Source organism: Anabrus simplex, chromosome 1 (genome assembly GCF_040414725.1).
Source record: "Anabrus simplex isolate iqAnaSimp1 chromosome 1, ASM4041472v1, whole genome shotgun sequence".
In the NCBI taxonomy this organism is placed as follows: Eukaryota; Metazoa; Arthropoda; class Insecta; order Orthoptera; family Tettigoniidae; genus Anabrus; species Anabrus simplex.
In genome coordinates, this window is record NC_090265.1 from 1,200,352,838 (window position 1) to 1,200,379,738 (window position 26,901).

Here is a 26,901-nt window from a genome sequence, read left to right on the forward strand (position 1 = left end):
AAAACTAAAATAAATTAAACAGATGGAAACGAAACAATAAGTGCTGATGGTGAGGTTGTGAACCTCTTATTCTAATAATTTTAGTTTGATAACAAAAACAAGACAAAATCACTGTGTTGAAAATTCAGGCTGACAGTCTGTCTTTGTAGAAACATCATCACCACGAATGGCTAGGAGGGGAGCGAAAAAGCTTGAGAAACCAAGTTTGAGAGGAAACAACGTGCCAGGTAATTGTAATTGCAATAACATTTTAAAGATTTCTATATCTTGATCAATATTTGTGAATTTATGGTTTGAGTCCATCATATGCTTTCCCATGTTCTAAGTATCTCGTGTCAAAGTTTCTACCTGTTTGGTCGATATAGGTGGACAGACAGCTACTACATTTAAGCATATTATTAGCTGACTTTGTGTTGTATAGAATTGATGCATTATTATTGTCTATTTTATAAGATATGGAAAGTCGCTGTCTGACTTTATTTATTATTCCTTCAATGAAATTTTTATTATATACATTGGCCTTGGCTATGTTTCTGATGGTCTTTAATTCATGTATAAGATCTTTTTTTAACTTGGGATATTGAATGCACGATGAACCCTGCTGTAATATGCAGCACGTTTGTGGACTTGTGGATGTAAAGAGTCTTGATGAATGGAGTTTATGGTTTGTGTAGGTTTTCTATAAATTTTGTAGCTAAGGGAATTATGGTGTCTTGAGAATGTTAAGTCTAAAAAATTGATTTTATCTTCAGTTTCTGATTCTAGAGTGAATTTGATATATGGATCAAGTGTGTTTAAGTTTGATAGGGTGGTGGTAGTGTCGACTAAGTTCTTATCCATTATAACTATATCATCTACATATCTGGCCCAAAATTGAATGTTGTTGAAAATATTCCTGTTAAAAATTCTGGTATGTTCTAAATTATCAAGGTAGATTTCAGCTAAGATTCCTGAGGCCAGTAACCCCATTGCTAGACCATTTTGTTGGTATATAGTGTTGTTAAAACTAAAATAACTTAGGCGATGTGTGCAATAACCACTTAAGTCGACTTAAGTCGTTTTTCCGGCGAATACATTTTTATAATCCTCTATGTGTTCACCTATCCGTCAATTATTATTTTGTTATATCAACGCTAGATGGCAGCTTGCATTACATATAGCTGTGTAGCAAGTCATTCTTCTGGCAAACTGCTGGACCGACTTAGGCGTTTTGATGTGGTGGTATTGCGCACGAGCGGGAATCAGCGAGTGTTTGTTGTCTTGTGACTGCTGCGTGTGGTTTTGGCAGTTTTATTCTGTAAAGATGTGTGATCAGGAGGCAGATGAGAACTATTGCAAAATAAAGGAAAAAAATGAAATGGGGTATGGCTTTTAGTGCCGGGAGTGTCCAAGGAGAAGTTCGGCTCGCCAGATGCAGGTCTCTTGATTTGACTCCCGTAGGCGACATGCGCGTCATAATGAGGATGAAATGACGATGGAGGCAGCACATACACCTAGCCCCCGCTCCAGCGAAATTAACAAATTAAGGTTAAAACTCCCGACCCTGCCTGGAATCGAACCCGGGTCCCCTGTGACCAAAGGCCAGCATGCTAACCATTTAGCCATGGAGCCGGACCATAAAGGAAAAAGGAGATTACTTCAACAAGACTCTTAGAAACGCGTGCAGAACAAAGCCAAGAGGAATCTTGATGACAGCTATGTGAAAACTATTGGCAAAAATGTTTCCAAGAAAGTATTCTGTTATACTAAAAATTGTTGCAAGAGAAATTGCCACACAATTTTTCCCTAAGAAAGACAGGAAGAAAAATCCAGACTTGAATGTAAAGAAGCTTTTTACTGCATTTCAACAGTATTATTTTGAGTCTGCTGGAAGAACTCTTGCAATGAAATACTCTACATATCACTGGTATTTTAGAGAAAATATCCCATACCGTTTCAGGCAACCAAGAACAGAGACGTCTGCGATTTCTGCACTGAATCCACAAGATTATTGTATGTTAATCCTAATGATCCTTGTATGTATAAACTTCACGTGAAAAGGGTTGAAAAGCATCAGTCACTGAAACAAGAAGCTTCCGGAAAGGCTGATACAAAACAGGATTTCTGCGACAATAAATCAGCATATTCCAGTCGAGCAAGCTGGATTTAGACCTGGACGAGGATGTGAAGAACAGGTTTTAGCACTAGTTACCCATACTGAAAATGGATATGAGAAAAAAATGGTAAGCACGGGTGTCTTCTTAGATCTAACAGCTGCATATGACACCGTGTGGCAAGATAAGCTCCTTCTCAAATTTATCACCATCATCCCTTGCCTGAAATTCTCCACATTACTCAGTAGCATGCTGAGTAATAGGTACTTTCAGATTTTTCAGAAGACTCCAGAAGTAATGTACATAAGATAAATGGTGGACTCCCTCAGGGCTCTGTATTGGCCCCTCTTCTATTCAACCTGTACACATATGCCTTCCAGTAACCAAATCCAGAAAACTCATCTACGCAGATGACATCGCACTGGTCGCCCAACACCAATACTTTGATGAGTCTGAGTCAATGCTTACATCAAATTTAAAGATTCTAGACAGTTGCATTCATCAGAACAACCTTAGACCAAACCCTCAGAAAACTGTTGTGTCTACCTTCCACTTGCAGAATAGAAGTGCTGGGTACAAACCAACCATACCATTCAGAGAAGAGAATCTACAGTATTGTAGTAACCCAAAGTACCTGGAAGTCACCCTGGAGAGGTCCTTGACCTACAAGAATCACCTCTATAATGTGTCAGCCAAGATCAAGACCAGGAATAACATCCTTCAAAAGCTGACAGGTACATCCTGGGGTACTAATGCTCAAATCCTGAGATCCACTGCTCTTGCACTTTCTTATTCCATTGCTGAATATTCCTGCTCTACCTGGCTTAAGAGTGCTCACACTGGATTAGTAGACACCCAGCTGAACCAAGCAATGCATATCATTACAGGATGCATCCGACCAACTAACACACACTGGGTTCCCACCCTAAGCCACATACCACCTCCATCCCTAAGAAGATTACAGTCACTGCTTGAGTTATGGAAGAAAATAGAAAAGAATCCTCACCTCCCTATTCATTCTGACATAGCAGCTTTTCCAGCTAAACAACTGAAATCTAGACACCCTTCTTAGCATACTCCAATGAATCTACAGGACACCTCCTTTAATGTATCGGACGGCTGGAAAGAACAATGGCAACAGCAATCCTAGTTACAACATCATCACATCACTGAGAACCCCTGCAAGTGCCCAGATGGTATTTCCCTTCCCAGATGACAGTGGAGGACGCTAAACTGAATTAGGACAGGCCAAGGTAGATGTGGAGCAAGTCTCTTCAAATGGGGATAGAAGACATCACCGCAATGAAGAGGAGCAGCCAGTGGATGACATTGCATTTGAGTGTCTTTTGCGTGCTTATAGAGGCTCTATAGAGCACTTACACTGTGTCTCAAGCGAAGCTCTTTTCTGGCTCTCAACTTTTGACATGGAACTTTAGTTATGAACTTGAGATGGTAATTGTACTTATTGTATATAATATTGTATTCATCATATGCTAAAATAAACTGAAACAAGAATACTTGGCTAAGGTGAAGGGTGATAGAGAAACAGATGACAACCTAATATTGGAGTTCAATTGAGGGGCTGAGAACAAAAAGCAGGTAAGTGACATTTTATGAAAAAATGAGTTAAGTGCAGGTTGTGGTAGTCCAATACGATATCTCTTAGGATAAAAAGCAGGTAAGTGATCACACTGTTCAGTGCTGCTATCTAGGCACCATTCACTTGTTCTCTTTGTAAAATATGTTTCCTGTTTAGAGCAAAAACCAGGTAAGTGATCTCATGGGCATTGTTTGTTTGTTACATCGTAAGGTTGTGATTCTACAGAAATTGGAAAATAAAGAAAAAGGAAGGTTGTTATCCTGATTTAAAGGTATGTTAATATATAATTGGTATATATGTTTTGTGCTTTATGTGGATGAATTTCTTGTTTGTTTAGAAGCATTAATATTACTCTAGTTTGAATGATAGTTATGCTCCTATTTGAATTGTGATTGAATAATTTTAACACTTCAAAAAGGAAAGAATGCTTTCTAATGGATTATCCAAGCTATCTCAAATTCATTTTTGACCCATTGTAAATGGAATATACAGTATTTTAGCTTTCATTTTAACATAACTTTCAGAGTGTTACTCCGAATCAGAAACTTATGCGGATGACTGGGATACAGATTATGATCCAGGAAATAATTCATCAAGCACAGAAAGTGAAGACACCGAACTGAAAATACGTAAACCGAACCTAAAGAGAACAGAAAAATAGAACTCTTACGGAACACTGTGGACGGCTCTGCATCATTTGACCTTCATTCTAAAGGTCATGACACAATATCAGCAAATGGAATGAAAAGCAAGGGTATGTACTCGTAGTGATAAAATTTGCTGTGAACATGAACATAAAAATATTTCTCTTACAAAAGCCTACAAAGTTGACCAAGTGAACTGTATAAAATGTACAATAATAATAATAAGAAGAAGAAGAAGAAGAAGAATAAGAATAGCCTCATAATAATAATAATAATAATAATAATAATAATAATAATAATAATAATAACAATAATAAGTATTATCATTGTTTCAGTTGGTATGCCAGAACCAAATAACGGGAATGGAGACGACCATCCTCGAGAGTCTTCATCACCATTGGAAGGCAATGACACTGGACCTACAGACTTTCCTACTGTCCTACCTAGGGGGCGTAAGCGACAGAGAACACCAAGGAAGTCAATGGAGAAGAAACTTTTACGGAATTCTGGGAAGGAGTATGTCGGTCATAGAGGTATTGTGAAAAAGGTCAAAGTCTTGAAGGATGTTGGCAATCATAGGTCATGTCGCTTTAAATGCACAGAAAATATCAATAAGGAAAGTGGGGAAAGCATTTTCGCAAAGTTTTATATGCTCCCGTGTAACTTTAAAGGTACCGAAAAGATAGTAAAATGTGGGGTCGGCAGATCATCAGAAGTAATACTCTCAAAGCTCTATCTAGGAGATGTACCTATAAGGGCTGCAAAATTACAAGAACCTCCAGGAACTTAAACCGCTGACACTTCCTGTTCATCGTACTTTCTTTGACAGTCTGCCTCATCATAGTGTTCCAGAAACTCGACAAAGGGGATGTTCCCTCACTGAAATTCCGGTCGTGGTCCCTGAAGAAGTTTCAAACAATGAAGAAAACAGTTAACTTTCCAGTGACTCTCATTATCATGAAAGTACTAATGCCATTGTTACTATGTTAAAGTCACTTACCTTGTTTTTGCATTAAATAAAAATTTATTCAATAACAGTTAAGTATTTTTAGATAATTATTACCAAGTCTGTAATGAATGCTGGAACTTAATTTCACCTCAGTATTAATGCTTATGATATAATTAATTGATACAAAAATAAAGGAACTCAACCAAACTATTGTGTAATATTTTATGCCATGTACAACTTTAACTGCAATTTCCTCAAAACTATGTTTCCGTCACTTACCTGGTTTTTGTTCTCAGCCCCTCAATTATGGACAGAACCTTCGTCTGCCTAAGATAAATGTTACATCGTAATTTTATAAAAGGTTATTGTGGTTGAATGTTTTTAATGTGCACTGTCTTAATGACTCTGGAAGTACATTCTATTGCTTTTTAGAACGTGATGCCAGGGAAAAATGTCAATTCAGTGTGTAGTTTTCTACATGACTTCATCTCAAAGTAACTAGAAACTTATAGGAATGTGAAGAAGGTTATTCTTTTTTTGGATGCAGCAGGAGGCCAGAACAAGAATTCCACAATGCTCAGATTTTGTTCCTGGTTATCGCAGACAAGAAAGGTTAGAATAACACACTTGTTTCCACACCGTGGTCACTCCTACTGGCAATGTGACAGCAATTTTGGGCTTTATGGTAATGTACTCAAAAGACTAGAAAATATTGAGTCTACTGAAGCTTATCTGTCAACATTGAAGTCGGCACAAAATAATCCTTCCCCTTTTGGGGTTGTGATGGCAGCTCATCTTATACAAGACTGGTGCTCAGCTTTGAAACCTCCTTTTTTTCAAAGTTCCTAAGTCAAGTGGCACTAAATTCTCTATTCAGAAATATATGGTGCTTATGTTTCAAACTTCAGGGTCACTTGCGCTATCGACTACCTATAATGCTGTCTTCCAACCATTTCGTTTTTCCTTGCAATGTGATTTACCACTGAAAGAACAGCTGAATTTCAAAGAACTGCCTTGGCCTGGCTTGATGTTAACAAAGAGAAATGATGTTCTTTCTTTACTCAAATTTTTAAAACTGGAGAATGCAGATGCACTTATGCACATATAGAGAAAGGGACTGTTGTGGAGGAAAGTGAACTGCAAAGCGAAATCAGTGAGACTGAGGAAACCATTCAACAAGTTATTATTATTATTATTATATGAATACATTTTACTTAACTTAGTCTACCTTATCAAGGCAATGCTAGTGTATAAGAAATCATTTAATCATTATTCTCTGACTGAAATTTCTTTCAAAAGTGCATTATTAAGAAAATAGTTTAAGTTTTTTTAAATTCTACATAATTATACTGTATACCGTATTTACGCAAATAATCCCTGCCACCGAATAATCCCCGTACCCTAATTTTAGGAAGGATCATTTTGAAAAAAAATTAACTAAAATTCCTTCCATCGAAGGAGTAAAGTAGGCATATACAAACATTTTATATCACTCGCAAGGTCATGTGGTCTTTACAGAAATATGAACGTGTAAATTTACGGACCTATAGCTGCTTTGTCTGAACATATTTGAGATCATAAAAATACATTATCGCTGCTATAAAATATATTTGCCATGAAAATTAGCAAGTAAGCCTAAGTATTTCATTAATTTGAACTTGCAATAGGCTCAATTCCTCACACATAGGAAGATTTGTTATCTCTTGCATCACTAAAATCCTCTCCTAAATTACTTACAAATTTGTCACACTCCACGTCTAAAACACAGCCTCACATAGAGCCACACACGAGCCAGCCGAACAAGAGAGAAAGATAAACAGGGAGCAGAAATTTTTCATACACCAATAATACAAGGTCTCTATTTATGCTTGGCAAGAACTTTCTCGCTCGACCTTGGCCGCCAGTGACAGTTCAGTTGCCAGCTACCGTGCATGTGTATGTACGGCAGAATATGGTGCTCAAAACCATTCATTATCATACATTTTACTCACCATGTTAACAGTTTATGCTGAAAATCATTATCATGCACTATCATGCATTTTACTCACTATTTTTACAGTTTATGCTGAAAATATTCCCCATGCGCTGCAAAACATAATCGGCATCTCCTAATGAAGTTTTCGGTTACTCTACCAATTTCTTCAGTACTGATGGATGCAATTGCAGCTCTTATATTGTCTTTAAGTTTAGTGTGTGAGGGTTGTCCCCATAAACTAAATTTTTTAACATTCCCCGCAAATAAAAATTACATGCCGTTAAATCTGGGCTACGAGGAGGCCAGAGATTTTTACTTATCCTCGTACCAAACACTTCAGTAAGGAGATAACAACTTTTATGTCTATTTTTATTGTGTACTGTACCGGTTACGACCTGTACATGCATATTTTTTGAGAGTTAATTGTATTTAATCATCACGCGTATTAGTCCGTGCAAGCCTGGTTTGTTTACATTCAGCGGGACGAGCGAGCAAGCTGAGGACAGCTGTATGTGTGATGTAGCTGCAGGGGCTAGTTAGATCACCCCCCTGTCATGCCACGTGCAGCTGGCCTGAACTCGTACGTTCTAGATTCAAGCGTCACACCTTCCCGAACATTCGACGGAGAAAAATTTTAAAACTCCTATAATAATTATGGTAGCGACATGAGCAACATGTCATTTTAAAGGGAATCACATAAACGTCGCAATGCTGGAATTTCAAGAAAATCCGTCGAGGGATTCAGGAGATAACCAGCTTCACGACATATGTGACGTAGATGTCCCCAAACCAAATATAAGGAGGGCTCAATATAGCCTGATATCTCAGTCAGTCACAGTCGAGTAGTCAGCGTGGCTCTACTCGCTGCCATAATCGTCGGAGGCTATCTTCGTGTGGTTATAGTCTCACTGAGGAACTCTGAATTTCCTCGAAGTCTTTATTTACAAGTGTTGAGGAACTCTGAATTCTTCTAAGTCTTTATAAATGGGACTTGTAATATTTACGAGTGTTGAGGAACGAATTCTTCTAAGCCTTTATAAATGGGACTTGTAATATTTACGAGTGTTGAGGAACTCTGAATTCTTCTAAGCCTTTATAAATGGGACTTGTAATATTTACCAGTAATGGACTATAAATTTTCTCCACTGATTTTTCAAAGACTTGTAATATTTACTAGTGGTGGACTCTAAAATTTCACCAGTGAGTGATGAACTCTAACATTATTCAAAAATTTTATGAACATAGACTTGTGATTTTCACCAGTGATTTTTCAAAGACTTGTAATATTTACCAGTGATGGACTTTATAAATTTTTGCCGGTAATTATTCAAAGACTTGTAATATTTACCAGTGATGGACTCTAACTTTTCGCCAGTGATTATTCAAAGACGAGTGATGAACTCTAAATTTATTCGAAGTTTCTATGAGCATAGACTTGTGATTTTTGCCAGTGATTACTTAAAGACTTGTAATTTTTGCCATTGATAAACTATAACATTATTGAAAGTCTTCATGAACATGGACTTGTCATTTCCATGAGTGTTAAAGAGTGAATTCTTGAAAGACTTTATGAACATTGACTAGTGATTTTACTAGTGGTGAGAAAACTAATTATTCAAGGTTTTCATGAACTTTGACTTATAAATTCTGCGAGTGACGAACACATTTTCGGAGTTTTGTGGGCATTGATTCTATCAACCTCATTGTACTTGGGTAATGTGAGTACCTGCAACATCGTCAGGAACCATCGGAGGTCATCCCGAGCATCGGGAATTTGAGGCACATTCCATGCAACCAACCTGGATGGTCCGTCCACATCTTGACGGAGTACTTGGGCATCTTCTGGAACGTGTTCCAGCCGGTGCGGCCTGGTGAGCTGGAGACCCGGGCCATTTAAAGGACAATGTGGAAGACAACCCCTATCTACCATGAGGTGATGTGCAATTTAATATGCATTACATGAATAAACTCTTATCAAATCAGATTCAAACTTTTCTTGCAGGTAGGACCCTGCCTTCTGTACCAAGCCCTAGCTAATATTCATCCAATTCAGCCCTGAGAAATATTCCATGCTTATGTTGAAAATAAATCTTAAAGTCGGGCTCTTTTACTGGTACAGTACTGAACCTGTACGTTTGAATCTCATGGCCAGTTGTTTTACTGTCTGATTGATAGGAATGGGTCTCCCTGGAAATTTCGCTTGAAAATTTTGTCTTGTCCTAGCGCACGATTTTCTGCACTTAATGTAAGTATTGTGCAGATATACACGTTCACGTAACAAATATTTCATATACATTACAGCACTATACAAATTCACAATAAAACACAATACAATACGACATACAGTACGCAGTAGCTTCATTGAACACCCTGCCATCTCGGAGCTCAGCTCTCAGCAACTGCAGAAGTGCCGGAAACCACGCACGCCAGTGGCCGGTAGCGGCGGCCAAAGTCGAGCGAGAAAGTCCTTGCCAACCATAAATAAAGACCCTGTATATGGATTGCACGAATTGTTTGGTTACATAATCCAACATATTGAGTAATTCCACCTACAAACAAGTCCTGTTTAACCAGACATATACGTATTCGAGCTTCCAACTTGAGATGACATAAACCTAATTTCAAACTTTTATTTCCGATTTTAGAATGCTGTGATTATCATATTAATTTATTTTGAGTATCAAAACTGAATGGGATTTTCATCATTTAGTAATTGGTCTCAAAAAAATGTTTAACAACTCAAACTGTTTTAAATCTGTGTTTACAAGTGACAGACTGAGTCATCCTGACTCTTTAACATTTTAAGGATATGTTATTGTTTTTTATCGCTGACCCATCACATAGATGGAATGACGTGAGATATGTATGTATGTCATTGTTTTTTAATGTTAAGAATATCATGCGTTTATCATAATATTTTAGGATGAAGATGTTTCACAAGGAAGAGACGAAACAGCCCTTTTTTTAATAAAGTAAAAAAAGGAATATTATTGTACTGTATTGTAAAAGTGGAGTCAATCATTAAGACCTTCTATCTTGTTGAGGCTGACAATATGGATTAATTATGAAATGTATTTCTTGTGGTAAAACACTTTTCACATGCGCGGTCTCTTTTTAGTTGGGTATTAACACGGCCGGTGCGGATAATTCTTCTCGTGAAATGTAAACACTTGAAACAGACACACTGGCGAACACTGATATTAGTTTTGCGATACAGTAAAACCTTATAATACCAATATAAATGGTCCGTTATTGGACATCATAAATTTTCCAGCTAACTCATTCCTGGTTGCCAGCGTTTCACCCCCGTGTGCTAGGCTGGGCTCATCAGTTGGTACCTAGCACACCTACCAAGACGCTGGCTAGTGCATACCGTGGAGGCCACTGCGTAGGCTAATTGTAGCCACCAGCAGTGCCAATGCACTATGAGACACTTGGTCTCATTACCAAAAATTGATGCCTGCTTGGCCATCAGATGATATAGATGTTGATTTCCATAGGGAATCTGAAATATTTGTTCCGAATGAGTAAATTTATAATACCAATATAAATGGTCCGTTATTGGACATTATAAATTTTCCAGCTAACTCATTCCTGATTGCCAGCGTTTCGCCCCCGCAGTGGCCTCCACGGTATGCACTAGCCAGCGTCTTGGTAGGTGTGCTAGGTACCAACTGATAAGCCCAGCCTTAACTAAATCTATCCATTTCCCACGGGTCGTCTTCCTTCTACCTTTCTGTCAAATTCCTTCCTTGCAGTTCTGTTTACTGGCATCCTCTTCATGTGACCAAACCACTTCAGTCTTGATATCTGAATCTTATTTAGGAGAGAATTGTCTATTCCTACTTCTTCTCTAATTTTCTCATTCCTAATCTTGTCTTTCCTGGTTTTCTGGATCATAGTGCGTAGGAATTTCATTTCAGCTGCCTGAAGCTTGGAATTATCTCTATTGATCAGTGTTGTGGTTTCAAGACTGTATGTAAGAATTGGTGTATAATAGGACTTGTACAATGTCATTTTTGTTTTCATGGGTATTTGCTCATCCCACAGCAGGTGTCTTACCTGGTGGTAGAATTGTGTTGCCTTATTGATTCGATTGTTCACCTTGTGTTTTGCTAGGTTGTCATTTGATATAATGCTACCCAAGTATTTGAAAACTGGAACGCTGTCCAGTTGAGCTTCATTTAACATGACTGTTGGTTCTGCTCCTTCCCCATACATTTTCATCACCACCATCTTGGTCTTGCTGATGTTTAAACCATATTTCTTAAACTCCTCATTCCAGCTTTGTATTCTCTCTCCCAATTCATCTTCTGAGTCACTCCAGATCGCAACATCATCTGCAAATGTGAAGACTTTGATATCTCCATGTTCTTTCCTTTTCGAAGTGTCGGAACCCTTCCATTTTTTCTCTCTGATTAGTGTTATATAGAGGATGGTTGCCTAGTTGTACTTCCTCTTAAAACAATAATCACCACCACCACCACCCTGCTGCACTCCTCTCTTTGTTTCAAACCAGTCCGACAAACCACATCCTACTTGAATACAGCTTCTGTTCCCACTATACAACATTTTCACTTTGTCTATGAGGCTGTCTCGCACTTGAAGTTCTTTCATGCATTGCCAAATTCTTTCCCTTGGTACACTATCATATGCTTTCTCAATGTCCAAAAATATTAGGAATAAAGGCTTGTTCTTCTCCCAATATTTTTCCATTAGCATCCTAATTGCAAATATAAGGTCTGTAGTTGACCTTCCTGGTCTGAAACCATACTGCTCTTCTTCCAAAATTGGTTCAACAATATCTCTGATTCTGGTCTCTATTATTTTTTCCAATATTTTCAGGACATGAGACAGTAGTGTGATACCACAGTAATTAATACATTTTCATCGGCTTCGTTTCTTGAACAGAGGTACAATGATGCCCATCTTCCAGTCCTCAGGAATAGTATTTTCCTCCCATATCTTGTTGAGCAGTCTATAGAGCCAATGGATTCCTGGAACTCCCGCTGCTTTCAGCATATCTGCACTTAGTTCATCTACGCCCACTGCCTTTCCTTTCTTCGTGCTCTTGAGCGCATTTTCAACCTCAAGCCATGTAATTGGTGGTTCAGTTGTGGTTCCTCGACTTGGCTCTCCTCTATCCGTTGTTATGTTTTCTGCATTTCCATTCAGCAGCTTTTCGAAATAGATCTTGAGTTCTTGTTTATTTTCTCCCTCTTCTTGTGCCAGAGTTCCATCATCACGTTCTATTGCTTTTATGGTCTCTTGATCCCTTCGCTTGTTTTTCACCTAAATACGGTATACATTACAATGTCGTTATAAAAATATACTTATTAATCAGTACAGGTAACCGTTTTTCCATATTAAATTATTTTGAATAAATCTACTGCCCATAAATGCCAATTTAAGGTGCTTATTGTCAATCTATGCAATAACGACTTAAGTAAACTCACATTTAAATCTAAATATTTAAGAACTAGTGAAATTTAAATTCACAGTGAAACGGAAATATTGTTAAGGACTGTCGTTAAATTATATGTATAAATAAAGGTGTCCATAAATGAAAAACTTGCATATTTACAGTGTTTCAAAACTCTGGATGTGATTCTCTCAAAACAGTCTTTTCAGATTGAAGTTAATATTGCACCCATCGCCTCAATTGTTCTTTAAAACAAATTTTAAAATAGAAGTAAATTCTAGAATTTCAAGTTTACTTAATTTACTGTATTTTGCCAGATTCTGTCGTATAATGGAGCAAACTTCATACTGGAAATAAATGAACATGTCAACACTTTCCCATCAACATCATTCTGTTCACACTTGTTTCAGATGAACTGATTTCTAGAAGATTCTTCAAGTGCTAATATTTTAAGTGTTTCACCTGGACTTCTGTGAAGTGTATTCTTCAAATTGGGCCCAAGACATGTGATTGTGATGAGTGTTTAACCCCCAAATCTTTACTTGCCTTGCAGTGAATTTCAACAACACACGCTTGCTTCATGAATTTTATCTATAATTCATATCTTGCCTTAACTTGTATTGATTTTGACTACTGATGGTCTCTAGCAAGAACGAAACTAGTTTCATAAAATATATGTAACATTTCTAAGGTTACAATAAATAGTATTCAATAGGTGGAAACCTTTAGCTTTTGTTTTACATTATTTTCCACTAAGTGTCCCCGGAAACTGTCAGACACTAGCACTGCTAGGCGTTGGAAACCCTTTCCTTTCATAAGGAAGACAAAAAACATTTTCAGGGCTAGGAAAAATGTGATCATATTAAGTGAAAATTCACAACATGGTAAGCAAGGTATTTTTATATAAATTTAATACAATGAGAATCAGGACTTCCAATTTAAGTGATAAGTAGGAAAACGTGATAATGAGGAATGCACTAACAGGGTTTCACTGAATATCTAAATTATTGTAGAAGTTTACGATCATTTGTATTAATAATACAAATTTGTAGACACTTATTTTAATTCCTTAGCACAAAATGTAATTGTACAAATAACCCTGCAAAGAATTCCTTACTCAAACATTACAAAACCTTGAAAAACTAAACCTACAGTATAGTATATCAGGCACACAGAAATAAGATGCTTAGAAAGTAAATGCCCGACAGCCAGCACTCATACACTGATGGAGATTGTCAAATACAGAACCTAATAAATACAAGTAATATGCTGGTGCCGATATACAATACAGTTGAACCTGCTTTATACGTAACTCTGTTCTACGTAATTCGTATTTGTACGTAATTTCCTTTAGGTCCCGGTAAAATGTAATTTAAAAGCGTGTTAATTAAACCTTATTTATACGTAATCCGTTTATAAGTAATTCACTGTTATACATTAAGTGTCAGTGAAATATAACTGAGTTTTGCGTAATTGTAATGAGCACGTGCTTTTTTAAAAGAAACTATTGTATTTACGAATTCCTCTTTGTTGGTGTAGGTGAAAGTAGAGTGGTCAGGTTTCGGTGCTGAAACAGAACACCCTTACTTAATGGCAGCTCAACAAAGGCCAACCCAGCGAGTCCCCTTCGCTCCTCCTCTACCTTGGTTGCTTTTGACCCGCCGCCAAAGATTAAGATACGTTACAAGCAAAGTGGGCAGTTTCGGTCCAGAAACAAAACAGTAAATTTGTTTGATTATGAGAATTTCTTTCGTAGGAACAACGGAGAAGTAAAATGTCCATGGTGCCGGTATCTGGTGTTTACTATTGAACAGTAGTTTTGTCATTCAGTTGCTTTTGATTAGCCATGGAAAACAGAAAAATGAAAAGTTATCCCCTAGATGAAAAAGTAAAATTTATATGAGAAGTGGATGCTAATCCACACAAAACAAAAACTGAAATTCCTTCAGACTTAGGGATTGCTTATACCATGCTATGTACAGTCATCAGTAAAAGAAACGCTATTTTTGGATGAGTTCTTAAAACCGGGTTCAAAATCAGCAAAGCGCAGCCATCAGCAAGGACGGTACGTAGATTTGGAGAAAGCACTTTTCACATGGTTCCAGCAAAAGCGGGCTGCAGCTCTACCAATTAGTGGAGACATGCCGAAGGCAAAGGCGATAGATTTAGCTAAAATGATGAGTATCACTGCTGATTTCAAGGCTCCATCAGGATGGTTGGAAGGATTTAAAGATCGTCATGGACTCACAGGGAGAACAATTTGTGGTGACTCAAAAGCTATGGACGACATCGCGGTGCAACACTGGAAAGAACAGGTTCTGCCGGGTATCGTAAGTGATTATCAGCCTCCAAACATCTACAATTGTGATGAGACTGGCCTATTCTACAATCTCTTTCCTAATACAGTGAAACCTCGATTCTCCGTTTTTCGAGGGACCATGAAAATAAAACGTTCAACACGGGAAAACGGAACATCCGGGAATGAATGAAAACCATCAACAATTTGGCTAAACATCACAAAAATGAAATATGTATAATTATAATCTTACAAAAACTCCTAAACCAAACCAAACTACAGCCACAGTGGGACTTTGCCTGCCAAGCGACCGCTGCTCAGCCCGAAAGCCTGCAGATTACGAGGTGCACATGGTCAGTGTGACGAATCCTCTCGGCCGATATTCCTGGCTCTGTACATCGGGGTCGCCATCTCACCATTAGATAGCTCCACAATTAAAGTTAATCACGTAGGTTGAGTGGACCTGGAACCAGACTTATATCCAGGTAAAATTGCGTGACCTGGTCGCAATCGAACCCGGGCCCTCTGGATGAGAGGCGGGCATGTTAGACCGCAAAACCGCATTAATTACCGGTACGCGAGTTCAAACTCTCGAGACTTTATATTCAGTTTTACAGGGGAATCTTCGTCAGTTTCCCGTAAAAACTTCTTTCAGTTCAGCAACTTTGATTAGCCTAGCCAAACTCTTCGAAAAATCTAGTAACGCCAAGCCAAACGACAATCGCCCACAAGTAGTTTTTAATTCTCTCATCTAATATAAAGCACATTAGATACAAAAGCACCCAAAATGAATGCGAAATCCGTTCATTTCTTAATCTTTCATTGTAATTTGGTCCCCGGTATACTGTTCGTAGTCAGTTTCTGAAAATCTCGTACCGCGCAAATTAGGCCTACATCGACTTTTAAAGGTTATGTTGAACTCGAAAACATGGTTTCAAATGTAAGTTTCGATTCTTAAAAGTTCTCGAATGCATTATATTCATTTCTGCGCGTCACATATCCAATCAAATTGGAAAGATAAAAGAAATATCAAAACTTCAGAAATTACGGTTATTCGTGACCTTGAGGTCATCTGTAAAGCGCGCTCGCTGCACATGTCGGTACGAGTTTGAAATGATACCAACCACTTAAAATGTAACGTTCGCAAATAAAACGACTGCGGTTTTTGGTATTTTAACACGAAAACGTAAAATTTTCAGTCTTACAGTAATAGGCAATCCCAAAACCTCCCATGGCTTTCTTTCTTTTTCTTTTTTTTTAATGTAAGGTGCAACATCTGTTTTGGTCTCGCTAACATAATCATGATATAGATGTTGATTCCCATAGGGAATCTGAAATATTTGTCCTGAATGAGCAAATTTATAATACCAATATAAATGGTCCGTTATTGGACATTATAAATTTTCCAGCTAGCTCATTCTTGGTTGCCAGCGTTTCGCCCTCGTGTGCTAGGGTGGGCTCATCAGTTGGTACCTAGCACACCTACCAATACGCTGGCTAGTGCATACCGTGGAGGCCACTGCGTAGGCTAACTGGAGCCACCGGCAGTGCCAATGCACTAAGAGACTTTGTCTCATCACTAAAAATTGATGCCTGCTTGGCCATCAGATGATATAGATGTTGATTCCCATAGGGAATCTGAAATATTTGTCCTGAATGAGCAAATTTATAATACCAATATAAATGGTCCGTTATTGGACATTATAAATTTTCCAGCTAGCTCATTCTTGGTTGCCAGCGTTTCGCCCTCGTGTGCTAGGGTGGGCTCATCAGTTGGTACCTAGCACACCTACCAATACGCTGGCTAGTGCATACCGTGGAGGCCACTGCGTAGGCTAACTGGAGCCACCGGCAGTGCCAATGCACTAAGAGACTTTGTCTCAACACTAAAAATTGATGCCTGCTTGGCCATCAGATGATATAGATGTTGATTCCCATAGGGAATCTGAAATATTTGTCCTGAATGAGCAAATTTATAATACCAATATAAATGGTCCGTTATTGGACATTATAAATTTTCCAGCTAGCTCATTCTTGGTTGCCAGCGTTTCGCCCTCGTGTGCTAGGGTGGGCTCATCAGTTGGTACCTAGCACACCTACCAATACGCTGGCTAGTGCATACCGTGGAGGCCACTGCGTAGGCTAACTGGAGCCACCGGCAGTGCCAATGCACTAAGAGACTTTGTCTCATCACTAAAAATTGATGCCTGCTTGGCCATCAGATGATATAGATGTTGATTCCCATAGGGAATCTGAAATATTTGTCCTGAATGAGCAAATTTATAATACCAATATAAATGGTCCGTTATTGGACATTATAAATTTTCCAGCTAGCTCATTCTTGGTTGCCAGCGTTTCGCCCTCGTGTGCTGAATTTGCTCATTCAGGACAAATATTTCAGATTCCCTATGGGAATCAACATCTATATCATCTGATGGCCAAGCAGGCATCAATTTTTAGTGATGAGACAAAGTCTCTTAGTGCATTGGCACTGCCGGTGGCTCCAGTTAGCCTACGCAGTGGCCTCCACGGTATGCACTAGCCAGCGTATTGGTAGGTGTGCTAGGTACCAACTGATGAGCCCACCCTAGCACACGAGGGCGAAACGCTGGCAACCAAGAATGAGCTAGCTGGAAAATTTATAATGTCCAATAACGGACCATTTATATTGGTATTATAAATTTGCTCATTCAGGACAAATATTTCAGATTCCCTATGGGAATCAACATCTATATCATCTGATGGCCAAGCAGGCATCAATTTTTAGTGATGAGACAAAGTCTCTTAGTGCATTGGCACTGCCGGTGGCTCCAGTTAGCCTACGCAGTGGCCTCCACGGTATGCACTAGCCAGCGTATTGGTAGGTGTGCTAGGTACCAACTGATGAGCCCACCCTAGCACACGAGGGCGAAACGCTGGCAACCAAGAATGAGCTAGCTGGAAAATTTATAATGTCCAATAACGGACCATTTATATTGGTATAACATAATCATGTACGATAATATCAAAAATACTGAATTTGTTTTAAGAAGGAGCAGTTTCGATTCCTGCCTGAAAGCCCAGTTACTCTGCAGTGCCCTGAGCAAAGTGCCGAAAACCTCTTCGGCAGTACGAACGAAAAAATGTAAAAATATAAACATCTAACCCTGGACATAATATGGACGTTTTATAATTGCGAACATTCAACGAAACTCGTTCCGTCTTCATGCAGAGCTGTCGAAAGGCGCCGTGTCTCCTTGCAATTATTGTTGTGGCCAATTTCTGCTTTATGATTTTCCGAGATTCTCTAAACAATACCGCCCGAATGCGATGCTAAGGTGGTACCTTATGCAAGTTCACCGCCGATTGCTTTTCCAGTACCGGTACAGTACTTGCTTTAATTATCGCAGTGACAGGGCATTAACGCCAAGATCCATAAATATGCCATAGTCGTCCTTTCGTGAGATACAGTTTATTAAAAAACGATTGATCGAGGATTTAGCATTGATGGGACTGGAATTTATGGACGGTTGATCCGGGAAATCGTTTCTTCGAGGAACGGATAATGCGGGACTTTTACAACGTGATTTAATTACGATGCTCGCGGGACCACGTAATTTGAACGCATATTCCGGGAAAACGTATTTTCCGGGAACGGATAATCGAGGTTCCACTGTAAAACATTAGCAGGAAAAGGTGACTAATGCCATGGAGGGAAGAAAAGTAAGATTCGTGTAACAGTACATCTCGCCACCAACGCAGATGGATCTGACAAACTTCCTCCACAAGTGATAGGAAAATCAAAGAATCCGGATGGTATAGAATTGGATACTTTTGTGCTACAAGCGATAGTGACATTGGAAATGGAGATAACGACTTAAATCTTGGAACATCTGAACTGAGTGAAGTGTTAAGTGCAATCGATGTATGTAGGCGTTACATCAATGCGAAAAGTTGTAGTTGTAGTTGCTTTGAATCCATTACTAAGTTTGAAAAGGAAGTTTATACTCTTAATGCAATAAAAGTGAAACAAGCCAAACTATCTGATTTCTTTAAGGCTGGACCAAGTTCAAAATAATATTTTTTGTCTTAATGTATTTATTATTTGCAAGGATTTACACATGTACGTCTATTCCATAGGTTTTTCAGTAAATATGTGATGATTGTCAATTTTTCTACAAACTTCTATCAGCTGATGATGACGCAGAGGGGCATCGAAACCAGTACGGATTGAAATATATCTTGTAATTAAATCTACGCAACAATTTTTATGTACTGAATAAGGTGGACCCAAATTATAATAATTTTTTTTTCTAGTTGTTTTACGTCGCACCGACACAGATAGGTCTTACGGCGACGATGAGACAGGAAAGGGCTAGGAGAGGGAAGGAAGCGGCCGTGGCCTTAATTAAGGTACAGCCCCAGCATTTGCCTGGTGTGAAAATGGGAAACCACGGAAAACCATTTTCAGGGCTGCCGACAGTGGGGTTCGAACCTACTATCTCCCGAATACTGGATACTGGCCGCACTTAAGCGACTGCAGCTATCGAGCTCGGTAAATTATAATAAAAGATGTAATGTGATGTAATGCGTAAGTCTGATTTCTAAGTAATTCTGAGTTACAAGTAATTTTTCCTCTTCCCGTTGATATACGTATAAGTCAGGTTCAACTGTAATATTATATGAAATACACTGGAGAAATTTTTAAGTGAAATACTTCTCTTAAGTTAATATCTGGCCTAAAGTGAATAATCTTACTTATTCAATAAGCAAACACCGATTGTAAGCCAATTTCCACAAAATCGGAAATGAACATTTACAAAGCATAAGGAATAAATTTTCTTCCATTTAATTGTTTAATCAGTCATTGCCATCATCAGATTCTTCAGATTCATTTTCACATTTCTTTGTTATTGTCTTCATTGTCTTCTGTGCTGTGAAGCGCATTCGAGACCGAACACTTTTTAAATGCTAGAATTTCAAAAGCTTCAATTAGTAGAATAGTTAGCAGAGTTTCTGCAGTGATAGCATCCATAGCAGATTACAGTATGTAGTATTTCCTTCAGTAGAAAAAAATCGACAGATTCCATGACTCCTATAAAATATGCCGTTTTGCAGGTGTTTCAGGTGCAACAGAGAGTACACTTGTAGGAATCCAATCACTTGGAAGCAATAGAGCTGAAATATGTTGCAATAGGAAGGGATTTTTTTTTCTATGAATGTTCAAATGATTAATGATCCTAACCTTCAAATTGAGGAATAGTTCTGGCCAAGTTCTGTAAATGACAGTATAATTTTTAATAACACCCATAACGGAGCATGGTTTGAAGTGGGGACAAATTACAAAGGGATCCTGAACAGCATAGAAAGGATGATAGAGGTCTGCAAAAGACAGTTTTCCCATTCTCAACTGGTGATCGTAATTCAAATGTTGACACAGCCTGTTTATGCTGATTTCACGTGCAATGTTTTACAGCTGTATTCAAAGTCAAACGAATCACACTGGATATCAGAAACCACGTAGTTCTACCACTGCCTTCTAGATTCACAATGTTTGTAACTTTCAAGAGAATTAACACATTAGTTAACATTTCTCAGGAAAAGTTTGAAAAAACCCAAGTATATAAGCACATTGTCAAATTTTTAACATGGTGTTAACAATAATAATAATAATTATTATTTTGGAATCAAAAACATACCAATTTACAGTTAATGTACAAGTCAGATTGAAGTACACAAAACACAACATGCGAGATAATATTACACAGCAGTTTGCATGTCCAATGCATCCGGAGTGGCTTGCAGATCATCCTCTGTGCAAAACGTCGGCCACAGAGGGAACAAGAAAGATGCCTCCCCGAAGATTGCAACCCACATAAAGAGTTATGATGCAATCGGGCATTCCCTGGGCAACGGCAAAATCGACGGCTAATCCTTTCATAAGGGCCACATCATCATGGTCATTTTTAGGACCACAGTTATCCATATCTCAGGAACTGCTACAAGATCTGTGCAGAAAAACCAAGTATGATGCAGTGTGCATACAGGAGACTCATGGAAGTTAAGAAATGCATAGAATGAGAATAAATGGACTGCGACTGGCTATTGAAAGACTCCATCACAAATATCAAAGTGTTATATTTGTCCAATCGGATATACAGGTTATATCAACAGCATTCACTGATTAAAAAGATCTTGAAGTTCTAACTCTGGAAATCAAATCCATATACAAGCCACCTGATACTGAATAGTGTCAACTAACATCTTGTTTACAACTACTGATGAAAACAGGCCTCTATCTACATGATTATGAAAAATTTATGGCAGCTTCTGGCGTTATTTTACAGAACTTTTTCTTATTGCATCAAGAAAGGTGTCGTCTACTTTACCGGCCAACTTAACAGTACTGATTCTAAGCCGAGGGGCAATTTTTAAATCAAGAAAAAGGTAAGATACAGGTTGGCTTACAATCGGGTACCTGTGAGTCTTTGGAATGATCAAGAGACCTCTTAACAGTGGAGAGAGTCGAGAACCACTGATAGAATCTAACAAAATGGTAAGTTGTAATTCCTTGTCCTATAACATGCCAGATGATTTCAGCTAAGAATAACCAGAAAAATGAAGTAAAAACATACCACGTACAAATCTTCCATCCTCAGAAATAGGTCAACAAATCACTCCCACCATCACCTCCAGATTTATGTGGTTTATTCCAGGAGTATGTGGTAGCACATTTGAATACACAGACATATCATGAAAATAATAAAGTATTCTACGATTTTTATATCAAGTGTCACATATGGGTATACTCACCCTTCATAAAAATCGAAGATTCATCCAAGCAAATAAATGTAAATAATGTTGCAATAGATTCCTTGTGAAGTTATCTTACCTGTATGTAATTTATAATAAATAAACCTTGCTATCACTTCCTTAGAAAAACTGCGGATGCCAGTCACGTGATGTTCATGCTTGCCTGATGTAATTACTTCAGCCCTTTTCTGGAATATGTTATCACTCTCCTGACTGAAGTGAATGCATGCTGTAATAATATATACAAGCAAATATGGTGTTACAAACACATATGCCATAAATAAATAAGAATGCAAAAAAGGCATAAGCCCACAAACAGTACAAAAATGAAATCATGACTTTGATGTGCTACTATGTTTAATCACAAAAGTTGAAATTTCCTTCCATTTCATCTGATTCTCATTTTGTCAGCAACTTCTCACAGAAACAAGATTAAAATAAATTCTTACCTTCACTAATCTTGAAACTCTTGTTATGATTGCCATTTCACTGCAGTTCACACCTTCTACTAGATCTTCCTTTTTCGGTTCCTTGTAGATGTGTATGATGATAGCCTTTTATTGCGTGCTTTGTAGAGCATATGAAGTCGCTTTCCTTTTCGGAGCAGTTCTTGCAGATTTTTCTTGCTTCTTAGACAGAGTAATTAAATTCTACACACGAACTGGACGAAATAAGACAGATTTTAAGAAACTGCTGTGTTCGTCATCTCACACCAACGTCATTAAATACATCATTCGCACATTCCGCTGGTATATCTGGTATTTTATAAATAGATTTACAATCCTACAGAAAAAGAAAACATTCATTACTTACAAATGTACCAGTAGTGATTTTCACAATACGACAGTGTAACTGTTGGCATTACGTAATAAACTCACAAGTCACAAAAAGTTATTACCACATAATACCAACTTCCAAGATGAAAGATAATTGAAAGACGATGTATCAACAAGCAGGGTCCCTACATTGTATGGTTACCAATGCACAATGCAACCCACCAGTTACGAAACTACTATAAAGTACTACCTTCAATATTAATAGGGAAGAAATAGTTAAGTTCCACCTTTAGGGACTACAGTTACGCGGAACTCACTATATGTAAAGACATGCGAGCAATGACAGCAACAGCAATTCTTCCTCCAGTAGTAGTGTTCATTTCAAAGAATGGAATATACACTAAGGAAGCTCTAAAATATACTAATAAAAAACCAAACCAAACCCCATGGCACCACAGCCCTTGAAGGGCCTTGGCCTACCAAGTGACCGCTGCTCAGCCCGAAGGTCTGCAGATTACGAGGTGTTGTGTGGTCAGCACGACGATTCCTCTCGGCCGTTATTCTTGGCTTTCTAGACCGGGGCCGCTATCTCACCGTCAGATAGCTCCTCAATTCTAATCACATAGGCTGAGTGGACCTCGAACCAGCCCTCAGGTCCAGGTAAAAATCCCTGACCTGGCCGGGAATCGAACCGGGGCCTCCGGGTAAGAGGCACGCGCGCTAAACCTACACCACGGGGCCGGCCTAATATACTGCTACTACTACTACTACTACTACTGTGAAATATACAACTTACAAGTTCAATACAAATTTTAATGGGCAACTGAAGTGTATGCAGGAACAAATGTCTCTGGCACATTTTTGTGAATGGAGTTATTTACAAAACAAAGGTATATGATGTGGCCTTGATTGATATTCACACTTTGTTTGAGTATATTGCAACAGATGGCCTCAGTGTTCAGAAATTCTAAAGCAAAATTTACTTTGAAAACATTTGCCTCTTGCATGAGTACGACAGCAATGTTACAAACTGAAAACAGTTGTTCAAGATTATTCCAGACAAGAAGTTATACTGTGATTCCAGCAGAGACTTATTCAAGTTCATTAAATTTCTTATAAATAAAATGGACATGCAACCAGACAAGAGGGGTGAATGTAATATAAAGCTGTCGCCAGGATGGAGTAAAAGGAAAAGTAAAGTAGGCCTAAATGGCAAATACGCCAGGAAATCCTACAACATACTCATTCCAATCCAATATTATCCAGTTGTGTCACCAAGAAATGTGATAAATGGCGAGAAATTTTTTGACTTGGTTCCTTAAATGTCAAGTATGGAGGAAAAGAGTGATCTGGAAGATATGCTAAAGCACCTGAAGGAGGAGCACCATACTTTCTACTTACACCTAAAAAGAACCTAATGAGTGAAAAGAATTCTGTGTTCATACAGGTTTTATATTTCAAGCATAATTACTTTCAGAAAATAATTATATGTGTAAAATTATTAACTTAAAAACATGTTTCCTTTTCTATAAGTATTCATCAGCGTATGACGAGTGGTTGTGTGCGCCTAAATACCATGTCAGATTTATGGAATATTACCCCATACCGCGTAAACTCCACACTGTGGAAAACAATCAATGTTATTGTCATTTTTTGAAAAAAAAAGCAAAAGGTAACATACACATATCTACAATGTTATGCTTCAATTATTAAAATCTATGTAATTTTCCAGAACAATGTTGTCATATTTTTATAATGCATTTTCACTTACATTTTCAGTAGAGAGCTTAATGCAGTTGGCGTAGTGAGCGACCAGTTCTGCAGCAGTAAAATCTGCAATCCCACCCAGAGATACCCTCTTATCTCTAAGAGTTCCAAATGACTCGCTCTGGCGACGACGTTCTCGACGTTCAGCTTCATCATCATTCTGAAATAAAAACAATATGACACTTGAAGAAACCTCAAACAGTAGCCTAATCAATAATAGAACCTAACAAGCACAATTTTATTACATTTTTAATATTGGCTAGGAGATGAATTTCAAAAAAAGATAGATTTAAAATAATTTTAGGGGACAAAGCAGATACTTAATTTACAAGCAATATGCAATAATGCTACACGTATTAAAAGTGTCCACGGACAATTTAGTGATTTGATTTTTGTTAAACAAAATAAAGCATCTGGTTTGGATGAAATATCAGATGAACTCTTAAAATATGGAGGCCATGCCTAAATGTAAGTTCCAGAAGTTTTGAGATGTGGCATCATCATTAAATCACCAAAAAAGCGAAATCTAACTGAACATGAAAACTGAAGAGGAATCATGCTTTTTTTAGGTGCCTCATCTTGTTCTTTTACACCAGATCAACAGCTATAAGAAGAACAGGTGGGCTTTTGCCGTGGAAGGTCCTGCTCTGAACAAATATTCATTCTGTATAATGTAATCGAATAATGCATGGATTATGTATTAACTTCATTGTTTTTAACACTCCAGAGGTAGCGCGGATCACAATAGTGATTCAGCCCTTTAGTTTTTTTTGCTCCTGTTTTTTGGTATGACTGCTGACCTTGAGCATCTGTGTACCTTCCTCGCGCCCCATCCCCTCAATGATAACGCAATAGTCTGCTAACCTTGACTGATGGTTGTTGCGTTATAAAGCAATTTATTCTTGTGAATCACAACCGTGATCCGTGCGACCACTAGCGTGGCTTCTTTTGAATTTGTTTGTTTTATTACGGTGTCTAATCTCATTTCATGTGCATATATCTACACCATTATATGAGTTTATATTAATTATTGCTATCTAAGTACAAAATGGATGACTATGAGAATATAAATCGATGGCTGAATGAACCAGACAGTGAGGTACCTCAATAACATTATGGAAGGAGTACATGAGACAAATCACAATGGCCGGTAATTATTCAAGTATTTCTTCTAAATGCATCCATAATTATATTATACTGTACAGAAAATATAGTTCTTTTCACAATGCATAATCATATTAGTTGAATAAGTAGCACAGAATAGCCTTATATCACAAAGAAAGTATGGATCACAATTGTGATCCGCGCGACCACCAGAGCGTTAAGAAAGTGTTTGACAGCATTCACTGAGAATCACTGTGGAATATCTTAACCCTCCAGTACACGCGCTGCAGCTTTTCGACCGCAGATTTGTTCTTTTCGTTTCAGTCCAGTGAGTAGTTATCTCATCAGTTTCGCCTTCCACCTTATCTTAGTTCAGGAATCTCCCTTCCAGTCTACTACAACACTTAACCTTCAGTTCGCTGTCTGCTGGCTTTGGGAATATTTTAGTTACTGTGCAGTGCTTTCAACCATGTGCGTGTAGTGTTGTGCTCCATTGTGACAATCAGCTGAGTTGTGCGCTTTAAACTTCCAGTGACTTTTGCACTCTTATATTACATATGGTTGTACCCTGAAATGGACAACAAAGATGAGAGAGGAAGACAATGCCAACAATGACACAGAAGAGAGTGAACATGACACGGACATGGAAGTTTCGGCTGATACTAAAGAAGAAGATAGAACTAAGGATAACTGTGTCAGACACATGAACACCCTCCTTGACCACCTCAGTATACTGGAAGAGACATGCTATCTAAATGCAACATACACTGCAGCGCTTATTGGGGCCGAATGAGGAGACACAACATCGTAACACACATCCCTGGCCCGAAAGGTATAGCTCGAGATGTTGCATCTCCTGTAGAAGCATGGAATTTATTTTTTCCTGACAGTATTCTGGATAAAATTGTACATTATACAAATGTTTGGATAGAAAAACAACAGGGAAACTACAGTAGACTACGTATGCTTCAAGCAGAAATATCACTGAAGTCAAAGCTGTGATTGGTTTATTATATTTAGCTGGGGTACTGAAGTCATCCCATCAGAACTTGAGAGATTTATGGGCACAAGATGGAAGTGGCATTGAGATTTTCCGCACCACTATGGGCATAAATATATTTCAGTTTTTACTCCGAGCTTTATGGTTTGACTGTATTACTGATAGAAGAGAAAGACAGTGTGTTGATAGACTCGCAGCTATCAGGGAAATACTCAAGGATTTCGTTGACCATTGCAAAACAAACTATTCGAGTGAATATGTAACGAATGATGAAATGTTGGATATATTCCGTGGTAAACGTCCCTTCCGATAATACATTGCTAATAAACCTGCAAAACATGGACTGAAAATATTCGCCCTAACAGACTCCAGAACATTCAACACGTAAAATATGAAAATATATACCGGGAAACAACAAAAAGTTCCCTATAGAGTGAGCAATAGTGGCAATGATGCGGTTGAAAGGCTTATTCATTCAATTTC

General features: G+C 38.2%; 1 protein-coding gene across 1 annotated transcript in view; it reads right to left on the bottom strand.

The window, feature by feature from the left end:
• The window catches only part of LOC136877482 (condensin complex subunit 2), a 204,642-nt gene that overhangs the window by 174,422 nt on the left and 3,319 nt on the right, over positions 1 to 26,901 (bottom strand). The window contains exon 3 of the mRNA XM_067151574.2: positions 24,319 to 24,474. Within this exon, the coding sequence (XP_067007675.1) occupies positions 24,319 to 24,474 (156 nt within the window). The remainder of the gene's footprint in view (positions 1 to 24,318; positions 24,475 to 26,901) is intronic.